This window comes from Dermacentor variabilis, chromosome 5 (assembly GCF_050947875.1).
Source record: "Dermacentor variabilis isolate Ectoservices chromosome 5, ASM5094787v1, whole genome shotgun sequence".
In the NCBI taxonomy this organism is placed as follows: domain Eukaryota; kingdom Metazoa; phylum Arthropoda; class Arachnida; order Ixodida; family Ixodidae; genus Dermacentor; species Dermacentor variabilis.
The window spans coordinates 178038421-178065641 of NC_134572.1; the positions used below are offsets into that span (position 1 = coordinate 178038421).

At 45.2% G+C, this 27221-nt stretch overlaps 2 protein-coding genes across 2 annotated transcripts in view; one reads left to right on the forward strand and one right to left on the reverse strand.

Annotated features, from left to right (window-relative positions):
- LOC142583363 (cysteine dioxygenase type 1) overlaps positions 1–27221 on the reverse strand; it is a 163496-nt gene that overhangs the window by 42835 nt on the left and 93440 nt on the right. The window lies entirely within an intron of this gene.
- LOC142583365 (uncharacterized) lies at positions 8404–22744 on the forward strand. Its single transcript, XM_075693796.1, has 4 exons — positions 8404–8796; positions 10103–10189; positions 16327–16540; positions 22164–22744. The coding sequence occupies exons 2-4, from the start codon at positions 10148–10150 to the stop codon at positions 22337–22339; spliced, it is 432 nt and encodes a 143-aa protein (XP_075549911.1). The 5' UTR covers positions 8404–8796; positions 10103–10147; the 3' UTR covers positions 22340–22744.

The following is a 27221-nucleotide window of genomic DNA, read 5'->3' on the forward strand; positions in this document are numbered from 1 at the left end:
AAGCCGACTATAATCGGCGAAGAAAATTTGTGTGGAAGCAAAACAGTAAAGCTCCTTCTTGGGCGAGTTGGCAAATTTATGTGGATAGTGAGCATAGGGCGACGGGCGATACGAAATTCTGCCTGGTGGCAGGCTTATCCAGAACTATACTTCCGGGAACCGATAGTCCGCACGCGGTCGCAGCAGACGATGCTTCCTGGCCTCGTCTGCCGAAGGATAGAGCACTCCCCTCAGCGCGATTGCCGCTTGAGCACGCAACAGCTGAAGGTCGTGTCTGCAAACATGCGACAGCATTTTTGTTCCGCCTTGCTCTCTGCTCACGTCATCCTGTCTACCTGACGTCAGGTCTCGACATCGCCACTGGCCAGCCCTATCATCGCCTCCCTTCTGCAGCCCCGTGGTGTAATTCCCTGATACGGGGTCCGCGAGGTAGACGCATGGGGTCCGTGTGCACACCGGAAGAAAAGTAAGCAGCAAGCGTTGACGTGAAACTTTACACTCCCTGTATGTAATACACCTCTGGAATACCGCGCAAGATCACGAGAAGAAGGACACTTAAGTGTGGTGAACGCTGATCGAACAAGAACGTTGTTTGGGGCCAAACGTTGGTTGGAGCAACGCCCTGACGAAGACAGGTCCCGTTGTGGGAACGCTGCCCACAGCATGGCCTCCGAAATCAGGCGACGCGCACCGTCTTTCGCACGCACCCGCCGTGGTTGCTCAGTGGCTATGGTGTTGGGCTGCTGAGCACGAAGTCGCGGGATCGAATCCCGGCCACGGCGGCCGCATTTCGATGGGGGCGAAATGCGAAAACACCCGTGCGCTTAGATTTAGGTACACGTTAAAGAACCCCAGGTGGTCGAAATTTCCGGAGTCCTCCACTACGGCGTGCCTCATAATCAGAAAGTGGTTTTGGCACGTAAAACCCCAAATATTATTATTATTATTATTTCGCACGCTCTCGGAAGCCATGGCTTTAGACGCCCCTTGTTCGGCCATGGTCTTGTTAGCAACCTCTGGAATGCGTTTTCCGCATATATGATACAAGATACTCGGGCAACAAATATTTGAGATACAGGTCCAATATGCAACCGCAATTATTATATCCGATGCGATACTTTCCATTTGTATCGTAACATACTGCGATGCATTCGGAAATTTCGTATTATAAATCTATATAATGTAGCAGCAAACACGCATGCACAAAAATGTTTGCATGGAAATTTCTAAAATCCGACCAACCTTGTATCATTTCAAGGAAATGTCTGTTAGTATCTCAGAATTTGTTTTTCTTGCTCAAAGTATGATATTTACATTCCGAAACAATCTTTTTTTTTTTTTTTGCGGTTGCTTTAGCTGCTTAACACAGAAGCTCTTTTATACGCTGCGCTGTCACCGCGTATACGCTATGGCGGCATCAGAACTTGCACTAAGGACGCTGCACGCATCATAGCCTGCAGCACAGTATGCTGCGGCTGCGAGCGAGTGTCATGGTACCGACGCAACAAAAGACAAAACAATCAAGAAAACAAAAGGCCGGCTGCGCGCGGATGTTCGCACGCTTGTTTTTGTCCAGACGGCGCGAGCGCCACCACGTGACTCTGCTCCACCAACAGGGACGCGCAGACCACATCGCCTGCTTTCGCTGGAGGGCTCTGGTGGAAAGTTATAAGAATGTGGGTGCCTTTAGTTTTATTCGGGTGGCTTAGTGGCAGCAGTATCAGCTTTAAAAGCGGAGTTCAGCCAGCATTTATAGTTTCGCACGGTAATGTTGCGATATCCCCCCTCCCACCAGTATCCTGTACCTCAAGATACACGATGCATTCTTTCATGTATCGGAAATACAGATATTGATGCACGTCTTGCCAGACGTATCATGATGCAGATATAAGATACCCAAAGAGTATCTATGATTGTATCTAAGATAAATGTATACCTTCGATACTGCCCATCACCGAGCTCAGATGACGGCAGCGTTGACAGCGCCCCGGTCAAAATTTAGGAGAGGAAAAAAAGGCGCTAACCATACAGGAGTAAATGCGGTAATTGAATATCGCTGAGAGAGGCCATCGTCCTACAATGGACTTGATGATCACGATAACGATACGCAGCAAACCCAAATGTTCATGGATGCTTTCGGCCCAACCTGCAAGTGAGGCCGAGCCGCGGTTGCGTAATGTGGATGGATGTTATGAGCGTCCCCTTTGGAACGGGGCGGTGGGTTGCGCCACCAAGCTCTTGCTACTATACTGCCTAATATCCTACCTAGGTTAAACAATGAAAAAAGAAAAAAGAACACTGAACTACCACGCCCAAATTTTTTTATCCCCATATTGCGAACTGTGCTTTTGTACGTCTCCGTCTTTTGTCGTTTCCCTACTTTTCTTCCACCAATCCTCCACTGTTCCGAGCACGCGCAGCGCCACCTACGCTGTTCCATGGGCACACGAACCGCTTGCGTCTGCCACAAGTGTCTCAAATAGCACTCGCAACGGTGCCGTGCCTGCCGAAATGCTACCGCACCTGTACGGAAACCTTGGACAACGCGGGAAACAATTGTTCCGCGAACGCTGACCTTGTGGTGGCAACAAACACTGCTCCCTCTCCCTCTCTCTCTCTGCTCGTCGCCGCCAAACTTTGTTGCGAGATCGCTTACGTTCCGCGCAAGCACCTTCCGGTAATACCCCGTCGCCTGCTCCAAATTTCTGGCACGCTGGTGCAAAGCGTTTGCTCTGCTGTACCGAAATAAAGTGCATCGAACTTGAAAACAAAGCTGGAAGACGATTCGACCTGCAGTTGAAGCCGATGGAAGGCAATGTCGTCCTGGACGAGTTAGGGGAGAGAACGGGACGCATGAACCGTAACTTTTATTGTGAGAGCCGCGCTACAGCGACGACGGATCGTTATCCTCATTATCATCGTCGTTATCGTGGTCATCATTATCGCTACGATTATGAATTATCGTGCTCACAGTCACCATTATCATCACAATCATCGTCGTCCTTATCATCTCCAGCTCTGTCAAATCTGTAGAATGCGCATTCTCAAGATCGGCCCACGAAAGAGGCCAGAAACAGATTAACAGGTCACATCCGATACATAAAGGTGGCGGTAACTCGCCAAGGAACAACCGCAGTGGTTGCTCAGTGGCTATGGTATTAGGCTGCTGAGCACGAGGTCGCGGGATCGAATCCCGGCCACGGCGGCTGCATTTCGATGGGGGCGAAATGCGAAAAAACCTGTGTACTTAGATTTAGGTGCACGTTAAAGAACCACAGGTGGTCGAAATTTCCGGAGTCCCCCACTACGACGTGCCTCATAATCAGAAAATGGTTTTGGCACGTAAAACCCCATAATTTATTTTTCCGCCAAGGAATACGTGTCTATATATAAAAAAGTAAAATAATCGAGAAAGGTGACACAAGGCAGAAGTGCACAGGAATAGGTTCCTTTTTCACAAGTACGGCGACCGGCCATACCTCGGGGCGTATTTTGTAACGACGCATTTTCCATTATTTTCAGCTTTTCATCACTGGCTGAAAAAAACTTCCACGATGCAGTTATCAGCCACTCGGCACTGCGTATTAGGAATGAATGTAAATAAAGTGGTGGATCGTTATAAAATACCAGAACGTGAAACAACATAGATCAATACAAAACGGGACTTATGGGCCCTGTTTTGTATAGACCTATTTAATTTTTGTAACGATCCTTTCACGAGCCTCGATAATCATCGACATTACAATAAATAACTAAATAAAGTATTTTCTCATTCGTCCGGGGTCACATTTTTTGTAAATATCAAGTAAATCACCGGCGGATCCCGCGCATATGCGGTGACAAGAAAAAAGCTTCCTTCGATGTTCACTGAAATGTCCGCACTTTTCTTCCACTCCTATGTAGCTCGAAGCTCCTCGCTCATTGCATCCTCTCGTCCTATCTTGTTCACTTCTATCTCCACGCTCGGCTGCTTCTGTTGGCTGCATGTTGGTTTCCCAGTAGCCAACTGCAATTTCCTATTGCCCACTTCTTGCATCCTTTCTGCCGGTCTTACGGGGAACCTACCCACTGACGCATTCCACCCGTTCTGGGGGAATGGTCAACAACGTTCACGTACCCAATGGCACGTGCCGAATGGCCCTAGTTGCTGCCTGTTGGGATATATATCGAGTGGCACCTATACACAGTGAGCCAAATAGTTGCAGGCTCGGCGAGAGAGAGAGAAGGAGATTCTAGAATATGGGAAGGAAAGGTTGGGGTAAAGTGCAGCGCAGTAACTGTCTCTCAGCAGAGGACACCTCAACCGCGCTGCACAGGGGGTAGGGAATGAAAGTAGGGGGAGAGAAAGAGCACCAGAAACAGCAGCACGCCGCGGAAATGTGATGGAGCTAAAGGCGGTCGGCGAGGCCGACAGCCTCGGCGAATGTCAGGAGCGCACGTGACATTCGCCGAGGCTGTCGGCCTCGCCGACCGCCTTTAGCAGGCTCGGCGAGGCAGCAGCCAGCCCCCACAAAACATGAGGAGGGGTGGCCAGGAAAGCTTCGCGTTAACCTAGTAATGCCAAAACACAGTTCAGTTGGCAGTTATTTCTGGCCATGGAGAGTCCGTCATCAAAAAAAAAAAAGGCAAAATCAATATTTTTCACTTACAACCTAATTATTGTCGCCATCATCATCATCAGTTTATATGTCCAGTGCCAGGATGAAGGCCTCTCCCAGCGATCTCCAATTACTCACCACAGGCGCTCTGTAGAAATCCACCTCTGAAGCAAATAAAGTGTATTCGCTCTCTATCTCTACAATTACGTTTGTCTGGCGTTAGCCTATTCCAACTTTCGGCTGCAAATTTCCTAATTTCATCACCCCCCTCACCCTAATTTTCTGTCGTCTTCGACGGCACTTCTCTTCCCTAATTACTGTATTAAATATGTAATCAGAAGCTGGTTTGTTAATATATCCACAGCTGAAACTTCACTCCAGCATGTCGAAAACGGAACTATGGGTTTCGCATTTGGTTTCCTCGCTTCAATCATTATTTTGAGGCATCAAACTCGGCGTAGCATATGTGATACGTTGGACATTGCAAAGTTCAAATTGTTGTTCAAAATATTCTACAACGATCTCCGCCATTGTCGCCAGCCACGTTCACTGCAGGACTTGCCTACATTTTGACGACCCCTCCTGCAGAAAAAAACAAAACAAAAGCCGTACAGCGCTAACTCGAAACCATCTTTGTACATTCATGTTCTCTTTCTCTTTGGGTTCAGATGTAAACCTTTTACCACTCAAATTTCAGTGAATAGATAAACCACGATGCTTTATAGTTCGTCCGTCGCTATATCGAAGTGATAATTGGGCAGCAATACTCACACGGGTAAGTTTATGTATATGTTTATGGGTAAGTAAGAATGTGCGGAACATAACCAACCCTTATATATAGCCCTATTGAAAATCCCAGCATTGCCCATCATGAATTTTATGCTGGGAATGATGTAAAATGTGCTGGGCATGATGGAAAACTTGGTGGTGATGGTGGAATTCATCGTGGGTATAATGGGTGGATGGTGGGTACAGTGGTAGATGGTGGGATGTATTGGTGGGATACATACTGGGTGACTTGTCTCAATGGTGGGCGGGCTGGGTGAATGGTGGGTGTAGTGGGTGGATGGTGGGATGACTACTGGGTGACCTGTGTAAATGGTGGGTGAATGCTGGGCGTGCTGGGAGGATGGTGGGTACATACTGGGTGAACTGTGGGAATGGTGGGTGAATGATGGATGTGCTGGGTGAATACTGCATGTACGTACTGGGTCAAATGTAAATGGTGGGTAAATGGTGTGCATGCTGGGTGAATGGTGGGTGTACTCGGTGGTTTGTGAAACACATAGTGAAGAAAAATTTTGCTTTATAGCACGATTTCTACAGCTTGATTGCTATGATATTTCAACCCAACTAGAGGCATTTTACTGTCAAGCAGGAACAGGACACTTATTGAAGAAGGCAAAGAAGACAAAATTAGTCACAATGTGACGTCATGTCCCACTTTAAAAACACAACCTGATCAATATTTAATTTAAAATTGAGAGACCTCTTTAAGGAAAATGTAAATTTCTTAGTACAAAAAAAAGAAAAGTATAAAAAAATATTTTCTCAACCGGGATTCGAACTTGGGACCTAAGGATCACGAGCCTAGCATCTTACCACTGCACCACGGCGCTGTTATCTCTCAGCGTACATTTTGGCTGTGTCAACAGTAAAAACCACTGTCTCCGTTGCTGTTTACATTTGTATTTTAAAAGCCAAGATGTGGGTTCCCTCCACCGCGTCAGCTGCCACATCTCTAGAAGAGCACAAGTGTTGTTACGATCGACAGGTAGTACATCGTGGAGTGATAGAACATCGATTTTGCTGTACGATATGCATATTGAATAAGAAATTCAGAAATAGACAACGGCGACCGGGGACATTGTTAGGGTTGTTACTGCTAATTTCGACAGTTGTCTCTCGCTCTTTACACTTTTGAGCGCGCACATAATTCGTGTGCTCAACGCAAAATAGGTACATAAACACTCGTGGATGAGTCTTCATTCTGACAGCATACTGGCTTCTCACGGCAGCGCTGTACCAGATTAATGAGACCCGAGCGAGACAAGTTTTCACGCAACTTTGTGGAACAACCGAAAACTTCTTTTCCGCTTCGCATAAGCTTCTGCAATAATTCTGGGAAATTAACTAATGTGACAGTGTAACCGCACATGTAAGTCCACAGGCTTGTGTGCCACATCTTACCAAATAAAACAAAACGGATACGCAGCCATTCCCGCAGATGGTATGATTTTGATCAGCGGCCGATTTTGAGGAGGCGGGTAGGTGCCGCGTCGTCACGGCACAATTATAACAATTGGCCACGTCGACTTTAATACCGGTGTCGGTGCTATCAGCATTGGCGGCTTGAGAGAAGCACGGTTGAATACCGCGCAAGAGAAAAGTACAGTGCACACCACCGATGCGAAACTGACAAACAATTTTAAAGGGCAGCGACGGAAAGCGCTTCTGTTGAGACTTCAGAACTCTTGGCCGTCGCGACCGGATGTTTCTGTTGCGACGTCAGAATTGCTGTCGTAATGTCAGAGTCGCTGTCATGATAGAAAGTTGTTGTTCCGACTTCAGAACTCTTGTTGTCGCGACAGAACGTTTCTGTTGCGACTTCAGAGATCTTGGCCTTCGCGACAGAATGCTTCTGTTGCGACATCAGAATTTCTGTCGTAACGTCAGGAATGTCTGTCAACTACGGAAACGTGAGGAACTTCTGTCGTACAACAGAAATTTCGCTAGTTGCGACATGAATTCCTGCTGTCTTCTTCAACTGGGGTACCTTGTGGATTCTATCGCAGACGCAAGTAAATCACAAAGCTAATGAAGAAACACTGAATAAAACCGTGCATAAGCAGCCGCGTCTATTCGCTGGAATGCACGGTAGCACTTGGCTGCGAACATGTACACCGCCGCACATTTCTGGCACCACCACATAGGACACATTCACGCGGCAGAGACATGCGGTTTTTTCCAGGAATATTCGTGCGCCGCACGATAAATACAGAAGGCATGCACGACAGGAGCGCAATACGCACACATTCACCACACCAAAACGAAAGCAATGCGGATGACACGGGTGTAACCCGCGCCACACGAGCGATTAATTCTCGTAGATTTGATGCTTTCTGACTGAATAAGTTACAACGCGCACGGAAACATCGCACACTGGACGTGTACCTCCGAGATCATGTCAACAATTTCTATTGCTACAGTAGAGGGTGACGAAAGCAACAAGTCGTTTAAAACGAAGTGACGGCGCAGGTTGCACGGGCAGTAGCGCAAGGCGTCGTGGGTGGGCATGGATGGGCTTCAAAACAGCTGAAAGTAGGCGGCAAACTTTCCGGAAGGGAGCAATGGGAGACTTGGCTCGCCAGCCTCGACCAGGCACGGCGGACCGCACAAGCCAGTGGAGTTCTGGGCTAGGGGCTCCACCCCCTCACTTTCCACACCTTTTTTTTTCTTGTTTACTAAACCTTCTTATATATATTTCTTCAAATTACAGCCCAGAGAAGGCTTCCTAAGAATGGCATACGCGAATCTCGAAGGCCATCTTTTTACTGCCCGCATGCGACGGAAGCTCCTGGAAATCGAAAACACGTCATAGAATTTCTTTCTGCGCTAAAGTATAGCGGATAATATAAACTGTGCGATGGTTGTTTATGTATTGCAACATCTATATGCAGTTGGGCGCAACAAGGCACAAAGCGAGTGTGTGCTGGTTATTATTTTAGTCATAGCGGAGGCCAACCAAACTCCCAATTTCACAGGTGGCGCCACCCACCACCCCGTTTCAAAGTGGTTGCTCATAGTATCCATCCACCAATCTTGTTCTCTTGTTTACATGTGCTGTCGGTCGTACGAGTTGCTACGATGTGTTTGTTTGATCGTGTTTTTGCGTTTGCTGTAATGAATTGTGACATAGTTCGCGTGCACAAAAGTGCCAGAAGATAGCTTGTGTCTCGCTGCAAACTCGCGGTATGCGTGGTGCGCCAGGCAAACGTGGACCAACGATTTTCATGCCATCGAGTGCGTTCCCTTTGTCCGTGGTGGTTGTGGAGAGTTCGGTGGGCGCCGCAAAGAAATGATGCGCATTATTAGCGTTCCGCAGGTCGTCCACTACGCAACTGCATGTATGCGGGAATAACTTTGCAGCTCCGGCAACTTGGAGGGCGCTTTTCGACCGCATCGTACCATTTAAAAGGTGAGTACACGCATGCTGTGCTTGCTTCTCGTGTGTGCTTAGAGTGCCTTGCGAGCGTAAGAAATCGAACTCCCGCGACGACATTGACTGTGCCGATGCTTGCTGAGCGTTGGTTGACATAATTTGCTTGCGCAAGCTTATTGGCTTAATGCTAAATTGAAAGTCTTGGTGAGCGCTTCCTTCCGGTGAGAGGGATTAGGTTCGGCAACAGTCCTCATTTGCGCGAGCTGCCACTTTTCTGCTAAAGTTGGATAATAAAGACTCATCTGCCTCTTTACCTATTCTTACTGCAATGACGTTTCCTCTCTTACTTATGCTTCGAGGTTGAAAATAATGTCTGTTTACGCGGTTGTCGGTTTGTGAGCAGTTATTGGGAAAAAGTATAAACACCATGCAAGTGATCTTGCGCGCGACAGCGACGCGATGTAGATGGTTGTCGCGCTCGCTCGTTCCCTACAAGTCGTACCCCATGCGAGCGGTCTTGCGCGCGACAGAGACGCGATGTAGATGGGTGACGCGCTAGCTCGTTCCGTACAAGTCGTACCCTATGCGAGCGACGACATTGAGAGCCGTCTCCCCGGTGTTGCCGGTATGAGGGCAGCAAATACGCGCCAAAAGTGTGCTTTATTAATTTAGTTTGCTGTGTTTTACTCAAAGGAGCAGCGTAAAACATTTCTTTAAAGTCTTGCAGTAGGTTCTTAACCTTGCACGTATCAAAATAGTCGTTTGCTTGTTCCGTGCAACAAGCGGTAGTACTCGACTGATGTACAATTCCGGCTTCGCGCTATTGTCTGTTCGCTCATAGCACTTCTGGGCGACGAGCGACGAATTCTAGATTTCCAGAACCAGGCGACAAAGAACGAGCGATATGTTCGCGCGACGGCCCGTTTTCTCGCTCAAAGCCGTCGCGCACAAAATCTCCCTCATAGGGTTCGGGCAAAAAAATTTAAGCAATTACGGCTTGCTACTACTACAGCTTACGTTTTGAGACAAGGTGTTTTGACATAACTTTGACATAACTAGAGATGACAAGGGAAAGTTGCTTAACTGATAGAAAAAAAATGAATTGTTACGTAAACAAACATTTGTTTGTAATGTACTGTAGCTGTAGGTCTTAAAAATTTTATTGTCATGAAGAGGTCCCTATTATCACAATATTCATCAGTAACTTTGACCTTGTGCTCTGTTCCCACCCTGCAGTGGTGCAAACATTGTTTTTGTGACTTTTTCTGTGCTCCTTGCATGTGTTCACAATGACTTCTTTAAAGTGCCACTGCTATAAGTTAACACAGAACCTATCTTGCAGGGGCAAGGCCGTGACCAACAACAGTGTCCACGTCAGGGAGGAGCTATGGCTGCAGCAGCACTGTGTGTAATCGGATGGTCTGGTCAGGTATGACTGAAGTGTATGTGTTTGCAAAAGTAGGATCTCAGTATCATTCGTCAATAAGTTTATGGACATATTACTCAGCAGTGCTTACTAAATAGGCTAAATATCTGCTCAACTTTATTCAACTTGCTGCTTATTTGTGTCTGTAGACATTATGTACACATTACCTTGCTCACTTTAAAGCTAGACCTAACATGTCTTGAGGTTTATTTTTTCTTGCATCAATCACTTGGCTGCACGTTACATTTTATTTTGCTTAGTACACATTATATCTACCTCTTGTTATTTTGTTTTATTGATTTGAAACTTTCCTGTGTTACACCTTTTATATCCACTTTTTTTTTCGTTTAGGCTACACGCTTGTGCAGTTTCTGCACACGTAAGGATTAAAAGTGTAATGGGCCAAATATGTCACAGGTCTAAGCATGCAGCATGGTTACCATTGTTTAACATTGGTATTACAATTATTGTGAGGTTTACTTGCACGAACAAGACTAATTGAAAAAAGTTGGACAAGACAGTGCACTAGACTTCAACTTACAACCTTTATTCAGAAAACACGCAATGAGGCCCCACCTTATGCTCAAAAATATCTGCAGACAGATGCATAAATAAATGTTCCACATGGGAGGAAACCAAATGCGCAACAAAGCCAATACTGCCCAAAACAAACCATTACAAAGCATTCAGCAGGTTCTTCTCAAGGTACAACAAACACTCCTTTATCAGTTAGTTCCAGTGAAGGAGTGCTTACACATTCATTCATCATCAGCCTTTGAAATGCCAAACACCAAATATTTCCTTATCTAACTGCCTGCCAAACCGTCTGAGCACTTGCTTGTTTTGAAAACACAGGTAGCATTTACGAGCACATCTTCGGCAGTGGTCAGCCAAATGGGCAGTGCCTGCTAGAGTGTTTACAGCGTTCCGGTGCTCCCTAAGCCTCTCATTCAAGAACCTGCCCTTTTGTCCAATACAGCACTTTCTACAGGGAAGTGAAATCTTGTATACCACCCCCACATTGCAGTTAAAAAAGTGGGTGACATGCTCCTTAGTGCATGTACCCTGATTCTCGGCGTTGCTTACCAACCTGCACATTCTTGCGAGCTCTAGTGGCGCTGAAGAAAACACCTACACTGCACTGGTTTGCCACATTGTTTAGGTGATGGACACCCCATGTACAGATGGCACAGCCACAGGGCACCCACTGGCACGTGCGTTATTGCACCAAGCAGCTGCCAGATCTGTTTTTACCTCTTTAATGAGGCTCCCAGTAGTTGACACCAAAGTGTTATCGAGATACCCAGCCCTACATAAATGGCTCGCTTGTTGCTGAGCGCTGCAGGAAACCTGGTGCACAAGATTTAACCAGAACAGCTCTCGGGCAGCTAGGAGCTATGCATCCTTTAACATGGAGTATGCCAAACGGTAGTCGAGCAAGGGCTTCGTTTTCCTAAGAGAGTATATATAATAAGGAAAGTATGATTTAAAATTATACGAATATCGAATGATTGCAGGTGATCATCTTCTGGCAACTCATGTGTGAACTTGAGTCCTACTGAACACTGTTCGAAAACACCCACAATGTTTTTAACAGCAAAGCCAGCACAACAAGAAAGTCATTAGCACTACCACACTGCCCACTGGACGTGCCGTAACGCATGTCGCAGTGGTAGCCGTGCAGCTCTGCCATACATACACAGGGTGTCCCACCGCCTAGAAGAAAGGTGGCGAACAAGTTTGGTGTAGGCATTTTTTCGGCACCGCTAATGCTCACAAGAATATGCAAGTTGGTAAACATTGCCGGGCGTCAAAGTACATGCACTAAGGAGCATGTCACCTGCTTTGTTAACTGAAATGTAGTGGTGGTATGCTACATTGCACTTCCCTGCGGAAAGTGGTATATTGAACAAACAGGTGCCTGAATGAGTGGCTTGGGGAGTACCGGAAGGCTGTAAATGCTCTCACAGGCGCTGGCTACTTGGCTGATCACTGTTAAAGTACCCATAAGTGCTCCCCATGTTTTCATAGCACACAAGTGCTCAGTCAGTTTGCCAGGCAGTTATATAGGGAAATGTTTGAGGTGTTTTGCATTTCGAGAGCTACTGATGAATGCATAAGCACTCCATCACTGGTACCAGCTAATAAATAAGTGTTGTGTCTTCAGAAAAATCTGGTGAATGCTTTGTAATGGCTTCTTGTGGATGCTTATCAGCTTCTATGTGCATTTCGTTATCCCCTATGTGGCACATTCTTTTATGCATCTGTCTCCACATTAACTGAGCATGCGGTGGCCTGTTTGCATGTTTCTTCTGAATAAAGCTTGTCAGTAGAAGTCTACCGCTTTGGCTAGTCCGACCTTTATTCCGTACGCCTTGTTTGTGCTAGTAACTATGTCACAGGAGCTGTGTCAACGCCAACTAGCCTAACCTTCTACATTTTTTCACAATTATTTCTCAAGTTCCCAGAACAATAGACACGAGCTTGAATTTCTTTAAATGGTAAATGAAGGCCAGTATTCACTGTGCTGTAAGTACTACAGCAGTGAAGAGTTTTCTAGTAAGCTTGCTTTCTTTCTCTACATTTATTTATATTCTTCTTAAGCTATACCCATTCATGCAAGTAGGCATTGTGGCAGAGTCTGTGTCCAGTTGCATCGTTTTCGACTTTGTCTATACTGCATAGACCACATAGTTGGTACATAGTTCAGTCTATTGATGCACTATCATTAAATAAGCATGCAGTTTTGCACATGCAAGATTGCCTGCTCGCTATTGCTAAAGCATTTGCTGGTTATTGCTATGTTGCTCATCAAGTGAACTTGATTTCAACAGCACCACACAGAACATCTGTTTGGCAGTGGCGTAATTTTAATAGTGACTATCAGCCAACAAGCTCTAAGTCTACAGCGGTCCAGAAATAATTCTATTACTTTGGGTCTCTCCACATATTTGGTTAGCACAGTGGGCAGTTTTCTATTTATTCTGCTTGGTGCTGTTCACGTGAGAATATTTTCAACTAGCAAGTACAAAGTGTAATGCTGTCAAAAGCCTTTGATTACTGGGCAAATGAATTGAAAGCATGGTACGTAATCCAAAAAGTATTTTTCACAAAATACTAGTGTCAAGAACAAGCATCATATGCACTGCAACTCATGGTTTTATGTTGGTATGCAGGTATCTCAAGCTAAGGGTGCTTGTGCATGTATTTTCCGCATATTAGCTAATGCTTTAGCTACATGAAACTGTCTATGTTCTGGCTGCTGAAGTCAAATTTGTGGTTGATGAACCTGCTTGTTTTTGCTGTGCACTTACATTTCTGTTGTTTCTTAAGGGTTGTAGCCATGTGACAACTGATGTATTGCAGCAATGTCAAAGGTAGCTTCCACCCATTATTGCTACAGTGTGCCAACAGACACCTGTCGCCGTATTGGTGCATTTTCTGAGAACCAGCCGTATCCTCTAGGTGAAATTTGTAGTGTCGTTTTGAGTTTGCCAGTCAGTTCATATAACTTGAGGACAAAATTTACACAGTGAAGGAAGGGAGACCATACAACATGACCAGTGATGACTGAATATTTTGATAGAAGGAATAAAAATAACACTGAATGTGTGCTTATATTGTGCACAAGTTCCTTCAGAAGGAAAATGTGAGTTGTAATACAAAGGCAAAAAATCACAATAAACAGTATATGCGTAAAAAAGGTGAATAGTCAGACTAATTTCTATCCCTTGTCATCTAGAAATGACGCCTTTTTTCATTCATTCATAATGGGGGCTTGCTCACACGTCTTGTGGTATGCCTCTCTGATTTCTCTTGTCAATTTTTCACCGTGGGTGGAAACAGATAAACTAATTTAATCTGGCCTAAAGCCCTATCGCGGCAATGCACGGCCAAGTCAGACGAGCATGCCGGTCTTCTCAGTAAAATGTGGTGATTTCTTTGGTACATATGTAGTTCCTGGCCTGTCAGCTTCCTAACATTGGAATGCAGTACACTGCCCCTAACACACACTAGACATATTTCGTGGTATGTTTAACCAAGCGTACCTCGCTTGCCTGCTCGCTTTTCTCAGTTCACTTGTGGACTGTGCGGCATACCTGCCTACTTTATTTTTTCTCTCGAAATATGTGTGCATAGCATTCCACAAGCGCATTGAGAAAGGCGTCCAGGCAAAGAAGATTTGTATAAATTACCACTAAATATGTCTTGTGTCCGTCATTAGTAGTGTATTCTATGCCTCTGTTCATGTGTATGTTTGGTCAAATGCACAGGGTCGTCAACTCTTGGCACGAACACGACTCAGCGTGACCACGCCCCGCGGAGTGCCAGCGTGCATGGCGCAGGGGGGATGTGGAGCTTCGTGTCATCTGCTAAAGTGCGGGAGCACGCCATGCTTTAGCGGATGACACATGACATGAAGTCCCACCTCTAAGCCCCTGTGCGCCTGCGCCGCTTAGCTCCGTTGCACAGCCATGCAATGCGCGCTGGCAATCCGCGGAGTTCGGCCACTCTGCACCATCTTCGTACTAAGAATAGACGGTCTTGTACATGGGGCAGACTGGCCGCTGTATAAGCATGTGCCCAGGAGAGCACCATTATTCACTCAAGGGACCAGCATGCTCGTCCCACTTGACAATGCATTGACACAACTGGTGATGTACGCCAGATTTAGATTGTTCATCTCTTTTGTTTACTTAAGGCAACCGATTGATCAACAATATCACTGAGGCATACCATTTAAAAAAGAGGGACATCTGTCAGCCAGTGCTCATTATGATTGCATTACAAAGAGGAATACTCTCTAAATGACACGGAATAGTGATCACTCCGTGCTTATTTGTTCTATTTTTATGCAAGTACTGTTTATCATGATTTTGTACATTTGTATTGCAACTTGTGCCCTTTGTCTTAAAAGATCGCTTGTGCAGTGCAAGAGCACACGCAGTATAAATATTATCTTAAATTTTTGCACCAAAATTAATGTTGAATTGGTAGCTTTTGTGTCTTGTTGTCTTCTTTCTGTCCCTTGTATCACTCAAAAGGTAAACATTAACGTACACCAACTTTCTTAATTACTTGCCCGTCAGTGTTGATAAACATGAAATGTTGTTTTCAGCCAGAATATTCTTACCATTTCTCATTCCCGGTCAGCATAGTGCTAATCCTTTGGCTTTTTATAAAGCGTGCTAATATGTACTTCTGATTAATGCAAAAGTTAGTTCTAGTTGGTGGTAGCTGAACTTGGACATCATGACAAGTGCAAGGGCACACACACACACAAAGAGACACAGTCTGAACGGGCGCTAGACATGAACTGAAGGGCTTAATGACAAAAAACAGCAACGAACATATTGCGCAAAAACCTACAAAAAGATGTAGAAGGTGCAATTGTCCCTAAAGAGAATTCCGCTGCCGCTGTACTAGCGCTGTACTGTTACAACAAACATTTCAAACCTGGTCGCAGTAAAAGGAGCGTGCACACTGAGTTCTGAAGTTTGAAGTTGTGACGGGACTTGGCGCATTCGTCGCTGCAGTTTAGTCATGACGAAAATATAACTGCTGAGATGAGTGAGTGGTGCGAGTGGTTTTCAGAGCCCACAAGGGAATTCACTTGTTTTCAACCATGCAAGGGTAATCTTACTTTCAAGGCATGTCTCCAATGTTCTTTAGAACAAGGCCATGTAGTGTGTGATGGTGGTGGATTTTGGAGACTGGCGCGCGTAGGTCTCTAGGTAACGTGCTGCACTGTTCTCCGTGTGACACTGCAATCTTGGAGGCCTTGACGTCACTCGTTCTTGCACTGTTCTCTGCATGGCGGTGCGCCTATTTGAATCAATTGTTTCGCTTTCTCTGTTAATTTCATTATTGCAAGGTTAGACTGTACGAAATATGAGTGTTTGCTGCCCTTAAAATGGGAAAATTTTATTAGTTTAATCCTTTACACAAAAATGAATTTCTTGGTGAGGTTGGGTTTAACCCCAGTTTTTTTTAAACTTGTTCGAGGGGCAGAAATAGGAAATTATAGAGTTGCATCAGAAATTGACGGATCTAATTAACCTATATCATATTGTTTTATACAAGTGCGTTTTAGTGTTAAGAATACTGCTCAGGAAAAAAACACTTCATATCTATTGCAGGTACAGATTGGTGTGGGATTTGTGATGCCACTCAACAAGTGGCATTACATATTCAAGTCTGCTCCCGACGGAAAGTACCCATTAGAGGTGGCATGGCACCTGTGGACACCAGTGCAAGCAGGTGAAAGCAGCCTGACTGGACAGGCCTGCCGGACAATGTGCCGCGCATCTTGGAAGCTTCCGGCAACACCGGAGAAAGTGCCTGCTTTGAAGAGTAAGTCAACAGTCACCTCATTTGAGAAACATAACTGCATATCTACAAGTTATCTGAATGAGTTAGCATTACATGATGTATACAGAGCGACAAGAAATGCCAAAGCAAGAATGAGGCAAGTGCCTATATATTATATCTTTTTCTTCTGCTGTATATGCACTGTGTCTCGACACACAATTTAAATGTCTCTGTGGGTATGAAAAACAGCACAAGATAATTTCGGGATATGGGTTTCCGGCGAAAATCGCCCACAAAGTTTCCCCCATAATCAGTTTCAATTAAAAACAATCAAGAAAGTCGGGTGGCTACACGAGCGGTTAATTTTGACAGGACCTTGATAGCTTGCATTCACCTGCTGCTCATTGTCTTAACAGAAGTGAACATTTAAGCACCTCATTGTCTTTGAAATTTCTAATGTAGACTTGGCATGCGTTATTGTAGCTTTTCACGCTGCAGCTTTCATTTCACTTTTTTGAAATAATGCTTCTCAAGAAAATTGGGTTCCTACACAGCTTGGCAAATTGTATGGTCTAAAAGAAGCTTTTTAAACTACTGCCGTCCAAAGTGTTGACTGTGGTCAACTGATGTGCTGCTTTACAATCTGCAGCGTTCACAGCCATGCAATTTCAAAACACTATTCTGATTATTGGGATGTAAAAGTTATAAACAGGGATAAAGTGCCTCGGAAAGGGTGGCCAACGTTTCGTTAGGAGGACCTATCTTCTCAAAGGCTGCCTCGTCATCCTCGGCATGTTGGTTTTAAAGTGTTAGTAGAGTGACGTCACATGCAGTTGTCAGGAGTGGCTGGTTGTAAAGGGAGAGACTTGAAGGAGAATGAGCGCGGTCACCTGATGTCTGTAAGCATGATTCCTAAGACGTAGGAACAATAGTGGGAGTGGGAAGGCGGGGAGAAAAGGAGAAAAAAAGAGACCAAGAGGGAAAGAAAGAACAAGAAAAGAAAAAGAAGGGCATAGGAAGGTGTTAGGGAAGCAAGAGGTTAGGGAGCATTCAGGGGTGTCTTTGGCAGCATGTTCTTGTGGCTTTAAAGGAGCCGGTGAGGCGGTCAGTGCTCGAGTAACAAAAACAACCCGAAAAGACATTAGTTGAAAGAATGACTTGAGTAGCATAGCAGCAATGCGTCGGATAATTTAGAAGGAGTTAAGATGGCAGCAAGGAGTCTGGAATGCAGTGCATAGGGTAGCTGGAAGGCAGCGGCACGGTCTTTCTAGGGACGTTAGTCCCAGTAGCTCAACGTAGGTGTCGTCACAGCGGTATGCAGAAGTGGCGATACCCTGTGTGGCTGAGGCTCCGAAGAAGGTATCCTGGCGCCTGGGATTTTGGAATATGTTGGTGAGGGTGTTTCGAAAAAATAGAATAAAGAACAGACAAATATGGGGGCGAACTGAAACTGGAATAACAAATAAGAGGGTGGCATGAGCAAAAGCGGGCGGAAGCAGATGTACATGGGAAAACATATTTATGCGAACATATTTATGGGGATTCTACAGACTTCCTATTGCGCTGCACTGACAGGCCCCACACATACCTACGATACATAGACGACATATTCATAATATGGTGACATGGTCAAGACAGCCTAGATAAATATGTAGGATTTCTAAATTCTTTTCAGCCAACAATAAAATTCGCATCAAAATCTTCAGTGGAGCGCATAAACTTTCTGGACTAAACAATATACATTGACACTGGGACACTAATGACAATGCTGTATGGAAACCTTTTGACAAACAACAGTACCTAGAATATACAAGCCACCATCAAGCCACACTGCAAAGAAGGCATCTTTAAAGGCCAAGCACATGGCTACGTCACATGTGTGTTGAAAACCAAGACTACATAGATAGACTTGATCACCCTAAAGAAACCCTATCAAACGGGAACCACCCAAAGAGTGCCCTTCAGAAAGCCTGCACCGATGCAACCAAACTTGACTGAGCCGACGTGCTCAAGCCCCACCCTAGGATCACAAGAACAGCGCCTCTTCTTACTACTAAATTCTCACACTCCCAAACATGAACAACATCCTCAATAAATACTACCCAATTCTCACCAGCAACCAGAAACAAGATTTTTCTTGCCCTGCCCAGAGTAGTCTTGAGATGCAACACTATAATATTAAGGATATTCTTGTATGTGCCAAACTAAAAACAACAACAAAGTTAGGAACCAGTCCCTGTGGCCGCCCGGGTGCTCTACATGCAAACATATTTAATCTACTACTACAGTATTAAGTACAGCATCAAATTACTCAAACAACGTAACTTCGAGTTTCATCTGCACATCAAACAATGTAGTCTACTGTCTAGAATGTGCCACTTGTAGCAAATAATACATAGGTGAGACAGGACAAAAAAATCATAAAAGACTGAACGGTCACCGCGCAGATACAAAACAATTTACCTAAAGGAGTAGCCAGCCACTTCAATGAACATGTCATATGTGACAAAGCAAGGCTCTATAGACTACAAATTTCCGCTCACCTCGCTAGAGGAAATATCTGGAATCATACCTCATACACAAGTTTAAATGCCTACATCCAATGGGAATCAATTTAACACAGCAACTTAGAATCTTTAAAAACTTTAAAGCTGTAACTTAAATCGGAAAGCCTCATGTCATCAACCAAGGCGCAAAACACATTGTGCCACCAGCTAAACTTAATTCTTAACCTCACCTATTCCACCGTTTCAAATTTTTACTTGCTTACTACTTAATTTAATATATTCTTTCGTGTTTTAATGTTTATATCAACTGTATGACCCCTTTTCCCATGTACACCTGCCTCCGCCCGCTTTTGCTCATGTAACCCTCCTATTTGTTATTCCACTTTCAGTTCCCCCCTTTTGTCTGTTTTCTATCATATTTTTTGAACACCCTCACCACCACAATCCAAAATCCCAGATGCCAGGATACGTTTTTCTGCGCATCAGTCACACAGGGTATCACCAGCTCTATATACCACTGTGACGACACCTGCGTTGAGCTACTGAGGCTGACATCCCTAAAACACCATGCCTCTGCCTGCCAGCTACCACATACATTGCATCCCAGACTCCTTGTCGCCATCTTAATTTCTTCAACATTACCCGACGCGTTGCTGCTACGCTACTCAAGTCATTCTTTCAACTGATATCTTTTGGGGTCTTTTTTGTTACTCGCACACTGACCGCCTGACCAGTTCTTCTAAAACGGCAGAAAGATGCCGCCAATGATACTCCTGAATGCTCCCTAACCCCTCACTTCCTTAACACGCTCCCATGCCCTTCTTTTTCTTGTCTTTCTTTTTTTGCCTCTTGGCATCTCTTTTTTTTCTCCTTTTCTTTTGTTTCTTTTCTCGCCGCCTTCCTATTCTCACGGTCTTGTGCCCTCGTCTTAGGAACCATGCTTACAGACGACAGCGCTCATTCTCCTTAAAGTCTCTCCCTTTACAACCAGCTGCCACTGACAACAACTGCACGTGATGTCACCCTACTAGTCCTTTAAAACTAACATGGCAAGGCTGACCAGGCCACTTTTGACGAAGATAGCTCAAAAGTTGGTCAGCCTTTCTGAGGCACCTCATCCATGTTTATAACCTTCATACCACTGTGTGCTATTCCATCTGTCAGCCGCTTTCTTGATTTTAGATGTTCTGATTATTGAAGTTTGTAAGACATGGCCTATCAGCACTTTCGGCATACTTTCAGTGATCTCATTTTATTTAAGCATAAGAATGAGGAAAGAACTGCTACACAAAGAAAGCACCTCGAACATTAGTCGCATGTACGCTCTGATCTGCATAGCTGATCTTGTTCTACGCAAAGCATCCTAAAATTTTCATGCCTCTTGTCGGTGCCAAGAAAAGCAAGGTGCTGGGCATCATGCGGAATTCCAGCGCTTTCCGCCAGCCTGGATTAGAAAGGACTGTATAGTGTGGCTGTAACTGGCATTCTTCTGCCAAGATTCAATTGTTTTATGGATCAAAGTACCAGGTACTCTTGTAGTCGCATCAACACTCTGCCGAAGATTTCATTTCCTACATAAATATGTTTTTTTTAAACAGACGAGCATGAAAGATTGCTCTGTATTACGTTAAGATGCTTCTTTGGGCTTTTTTTACATTGAAGATGTAGGTTACCTTAGCAAAGTAGCAATATGGAGATTGAAAAGTAGAAAAAAAATGGCAGATCCCATGCATTGTGAGAATCGATGTACACGAAGCACACATTGTTTGCTTTGATTGACAATAATTAACGGTGATGTTAGTGGCAAGTTTGTAATTTTTTCAGTGTTTAGTCCAATACGAAAGTGGCGAGTTGATGTTAAGCATTACCTTGCATGCACCACTTCTGTTTGTCTGCATAGCCCACAGAACACACAGGGAGATGTGTTTGCTTGAGGCGTTGTTGCGAGTCATTGTTCATAATCTCTGAGAAGGAATGGAGCGTTGTCATTGCCTCACATGGCGCACCGCATCATGGCAGAAATATTAAACTTTAATTGAATTATGAGGCTGTGCATACTTCAATTAGCTATTGTAATTGTATGTATACAATGTATACATAAATTCGCGGTCTGCACTACATTTCACTGCGTAGCGAAGACGCTCCTGTTCTGTGTGACACTTCTTTCAAGTCTGGGTGTCCTCGACGTCGAGTGCACGCCTTGCTGGCGCGTGTTAATGGGCTCCTTCTACATACATGGCGAACACACTGTTGAGATTCCAGCTCAAAGCGCTCTCTTCAGACTAAGGACGATTCTAATGTTTACACTATCACAGCCCAGCAGCTGCATTTTTCTCGCATAGAAATTAAAACCAGCACAGCACGTGCAATACACACTAACGGTGAAATGCTGGGGCAGCAGCGCCGGTCAGGATGTGCAGAGGTGAGCGCCATCTAGTAATGTTGCAAGAAATCCAACGGCAGGCATGACAAGACCATAGCAGCTGCAGCGCCCGTAATGTTGGGAGAAGAGGCAAAAAAAGCTTCACTTTAAAACATTAGTTGCCATCATTTGCAGCTAAATAAAGCTTGCAAGCCAGCCATTATACAGCTTTTACATGAAATCTTTTATGCCTATATGGCAAATGCTAAAGTTACGACTTCCTCACCAACTGCACGAGCAACAAGTAAAGCTAACAAATGATAGAATGGACAAATCAGACAGCTTGCACCTTGCATCTCCCCTGCATGCGTTAGAGACAGTGTAGCCAAATTGTGGCTCTCTGAATTTGACAGGAATTTGGGTGGTTGAAGAGCAGACAAATTATGCAAAATCAGAAGCCAAATATCCACCCCATAAGGCTTTGAGTACAGCTCCCATGTGTCTAAATTTTGCAGTTAAGCCAACCTCCAGATGAGAAGAGGCGTGGCTTTGGCAAAAAACATACAAAAATTCCATGTAAATCTGCAAAACAATGTGATGCATGTGTATGCATACTCACTGCAAATAAACCTGTGCTGGCTTGCGTCCTGGGTAGCATGTTTGTGTGTGACATTTGCTGCATTTTGTTATCTTAAACTTTTTTTGAAGTGATTAGAGCAGATTTCCTTCATTCACTTATTGCTAGAAATCATTGGAAAAACAATTTACTTATATATTTATTGCACTCTCCTTTTAGACTGCCTGGCGAAATACATAAGTGACCATCCAATGATGCCACCTGCACCACATCCGGAGAACCACCTTGCTTCCGTGCGAAAGCACCTTTGGAGCTCTCTTTTACACAAGCAGGACGCCAGAGCAAGCGAGTGGAAAAGTAAATACAGTACAAGTCAAGTGATGCTTTTTCAATAAAGTGTGATGATATGCTACGTAGTATGGTGCTTTACATATTGATTTGTTATGGCATGAAAATAGCCGCATCTTGGCAACATGTATATACAGACTGTACACTTCACAAGACTCAACATCACATAAAGATAACCCGTCATGAGCTTCCGAATGGCAATGGCTGCTCCTTCAATTCATCACACAACTTGCCTTTGACGTGCTGCGCCCACGATGATATCCAACCCAGTGCCCACCGTGCCACCCATCACCCACCGTGCCGCCCAGCACCCACTGTGCCCAGCAACCACCATGCTGCCCAGCACCCGCCGTGCCCAGCAACCACCATGCCGCCCAGCACCCACCGTGCCACCCGTCACCCACCATGTCACCCAGCACCCACCATGCCACCCGTCACCCAGCATGCCACCCGTCACCCAGCATGCCACCCACTACCATAATCCACCATGATGATGGATGATGGATTCCACTATGCCCAGCATCGGGCAAATTTTCAATAGGGAGCTTTCCTTGATTACGAGAAAGCGTTTGATTCAGTCGAACCCTCAGCAGTCATGGAGGCATTACGGAATCAGGGTGTAGACGAGCCCTATGTATAAATACTGAAAGATATCTATAGCGGCTCCACAGCCACCGTAGTCCTCCATAAAGAAAGGAACAAAATCCCAATAAAGAAAGGCGTCAGGCAGGGAGATATGATCTCTCCAATGCTACTCACAGCGTGTTTACAGGAGGTATTCAGAGACCTGGATTGGGAAGAATTGGGGATAAAAGTTAATGGAGAATACCTTAGTAACTTGCGATTCGCTGATGATATTGCCTTGCTTAGTAGCTCAGGGGACCAATTGCAATGCATGCTCACTGACCTGGAGAGGCAAAGCAGAAGAGTGGGTCTAAAAATTAATCTGCAGAAAACTAAAGTAATGTTTAACAGTCTCGGAAGAGAACAGCAATTTACAATAGGCAGCGAGGCACTCGAAGTGGTAAGGGAATACATCTACTTAGGGCAGGTAGTGACCGCGGATCCGGATCATGAGACGGAAATAATCAGAAGAATAAGAATGGGCTGGGGTGCGTTTGGCAGGCATTCTCAGATCATGAACAGCAGGTAGCCATTATCCCTCAAGAGATAAGTGCATAATAGCTGTACCTTATCAGTACTCACGTACGGGCAAAAACCTGGAGGCTTACGAAGAGGGTTCTACTTAAATTGAGGACGACACAATGAGCTATGGCAAGAGGAATGATGGGTGTAACGTTAAGGGATAAGAAAAGAACAGATTGCGTGAGGGAACAAACGCGAGTTAATGACATCTTAGTTGAAATCAAGAAAAAGAAATGGGCATGGGCAGGGCATATAATGAGGAGGGAAGATAACCCATGGTCATTAAGGGTTACGGACTGGATCCCAAGGGAAGGGAAGCGTAGCAGGGGGCGGCAGAAAGTTAGGTGGGCGGATGAGATTAAGAAGTTCGCAGGGACGGCATGGCCAGAATTAGTACATGACCGGGGTTGTTGGAGAAGTATGGGAGAGGCCTTTGCCCTGCAGTGGGCGTAACCAGGCTGATGATGATGAGTTTAAACGGGTAAGTTTACACCAATCTGTTATCCTGTCATGTTTCTTTTTCGAGACATTGGAAAGATAGCAATTACATGATAATTAAGCTGGATTTATTGAACTGTCTTCACTTCCTTTTTAAATTATTTAGCGTTATCAGAATACTGCGCTAGAAGGCGAAGACGTCAGCCTGCGATCACGATCAAGGGGCCTGATCACGATTCTCGGATCGCGATCGCCCAGGTCCGGATCCCGCCGGATCGCGATAGCAAATGACTGTGCAGCGCAACACCCGATCGCGATCAGAAGTGTACGTGTGATACCGGTATAAGACGTGCGCGACCATTAGATCTGTGCAATATCACTTCCATGCTGGGCCAGCTGCCGCAGCGTGCAGACTAAGTACCCAATGTTGCTATTGCGCGAATCACATGTAGAGAACAGTGGCTGTCAGACAGTAAGTCTTTTTCGGACAGCAAGCGTACGACAGTTTAAGAATACGAATATTGAGAACTAGCAAAGATAAGATACGCGTCAAACGTCGGTGCTGCTGATGATGATTGGGGTTTAATGGCGCAAGGAACGTCGGTGCTAGCCAAAACAGTGCGCAGAGGCAACGCAATAATTGAAGAGGAATGATACACTGAGTTTCTTCACGGACGTGATTTTCAAATAGGGTCGATTTATTCGATCGTTCAAAGGGCACATCTGATCGTTTCCCTCCTACTTTTCCGACTGCTGAAGTTTTTTTGTGCACTAACCTGGAATAGTGTGCCCACTGAAGTACAAGCTAACAGAAACCTCCAGCTTACCAATAAACGCATTCATCTCTTTAGTCACGCGCCATAAATAATCTCTTCAAGACCACTGACTGATCTCTTGCTTCTGAATGTATCGTCTCTTGATTGTTAATTTAATATGTCTTGTATTCTTATAAATGCATACTTTTTGGACCACACACTAGCTGGTCGGGCTGCTGGTTAACATTGCACGCGTGTTGTTCTTAACAATGTACAACAATGACTCGATTAATTAATTGATCGACACATCGATTGATTGATGTAGAGTAGCCGATCTCGCAGGTTATTGCGAAACACCACCAGCCCCCATTACGAACTGCCAGGCATAGCAGCGCAAATTGCATGCCATTTTTTCAGTCATTCGCGATAGGGAAAGTTGGCATTCACGCGACTTTGTACGGTGAAGCTGCAAAGAAACATGCACAGAATTACCCGAAAGTTTCGCCAGCTACAGAGACATGCGCGTGCTACAGAACCAGAAGGTTATGCTTGTTTGCAGCGCAGCACCGCACTATAATGTCACGATTCAAAGTGCTGAAACAGCCTTTACAAGAGAGCAGCCTTAAGCCTACCATATTCATTTCACTCGCTGGCCATAGGTGTTTTTCACTTTCCTTATATATATATATATATATATATATATATATATATATATATATACACGCACACACACCTTTCATGTCTGAATGTCGTCGGCGAATACCAGTAGAATGGAACTATTGCACAATATTTTTAAAGAAATTATTTTAGCGTTGTTCACGACGTGCCAGTCAGTCAAATGTTACTTCGACATTTTTTTTTTTTTACTTCCTGCTAGCTTCTATTTCGTTGATCATAGTTGTTTGAGTGAGTCTTTACGCGTCAGCGTTTTTTAGGGCTACGAATTTTCGATGGCGCTGCACAAAAATTAGGCAAACAAGGGCTGACGGGTGGCTTCGAGCGTCATTCACGCCGAAGAACTTCAAAAGATCAAGACTCGGACACGGGACTCGATTCTTCAGCAGCTGTTTCGAGCTGCGCCAAAAACAAGGCGGTGTAACTACGCCTGTCGCCCCGCGCAGCTGTCTTGCGTGAAGAACGCAGCTGCAGATGATCGAAATTTCATCTCTCGTTTGCTTTTCGCGTTCACAGCGCGTAGCAACAGCGTTTAGCGCTCGCATCGTGACGAGCAAGCTCAATGTGAAAGAACTGCAGACGCCAGCGATCGGCTGCGCCAATGTCTGCTTGGGGAAAAAACAAAAAGCAAAAAAAGCGAGACATCCTGCTCAGCCTGCAGTACTAAAAGAGAACACAAGTAAACGCAGCCATCTGCTACGGAGACGCGTGGATGAAAATAGTTTGGGCAGGCGTGCACATACCTTAAATGGCACAGTCAAATTAAGCAATGGCGCCGGTGCGAGTCTCGCTAATACCAGCCAAGTTGCTCTGATGCACACGCGTCGTCATCATTTTACCTTTTTTTTTTCATTTCAGCGTATAGACGAGGAAATGAGGAGGCGAAAAAAATTCAATGTCATGCCTACACGATTCATACTCACTAAGGGTCACTGAATGTCGCACAATTTATTTATTTCATTATACCCTAAAGACCCTCTGTCAGAGGGTATTACATAGGGTGCGAGGGTGGGGGAAGGGGGAGGCAGACACCCCCCCCCCCCCAAGATAGACCTAATATTCAAATGAGGGTATATCACGCAAAATGTCACAGCGTAAGCTGGAGGAGCGGCTCCATAGGAGCTCCATTATCATCAGCACGCACTAGAGGGTATTTGCGGCGAAGTCTCTTACCCCCGTATTCAGAAATGAATCAAGCCCACACTTGATTTAAATGACGCCTATCGTGAATGCACACAAGGAAACGCAATGAGCGTCTTGGGCGTGTTCACACCAGGCGTCATTTTTATCAAGTCAAGCATGCATGGGCTTCAAGTTGAGATGCATTTCTGAATACGGGGATTAGCGTCGTTTTCGCGAGAACGATCTGAACTGTGCAAGCGGCATCGACGGCAAGCCGAGGCTCTGCCCTGCGGTCTGCTGTGCCTGACGGTGCCTGGTTGTATAGCCGTGCGCGTTCTACGATTAGCTTCTTCAGCAGCGGTTCGTAGCTTGCGAGGACGCGCCATAAAAGGCACCGAAGTGTAAACACCGATACATAGGCCACGTGGCGCACATGCCACCTCCCATCACCCGTAGCCCGACACGATGACGTCGATGATGACGCTAATGATGATGATGATTATGATTTTAGGCGTCCCCTTTGATACGAGGCGGTGACAGATAGTCACCCAGCCTGCTTGAGTTAACCAGCTCCAGCTACACGCTACATGCAACTGCCACATGTCGGGACACCTGGTGTAACACAACGCAACGGCAATGCGAAGTTTGCATTGCAGTTCTCTTTCATTCTGGCATTTATATACATCTCCTTAATCTGCTTTTTCTTCCTCAAGACAATCCATTCATTTCTTGGTCGATCCTCCGAAGTGGGTACAGGGGCCACATACAAGATAGGAAACCCGAACAACCTTGT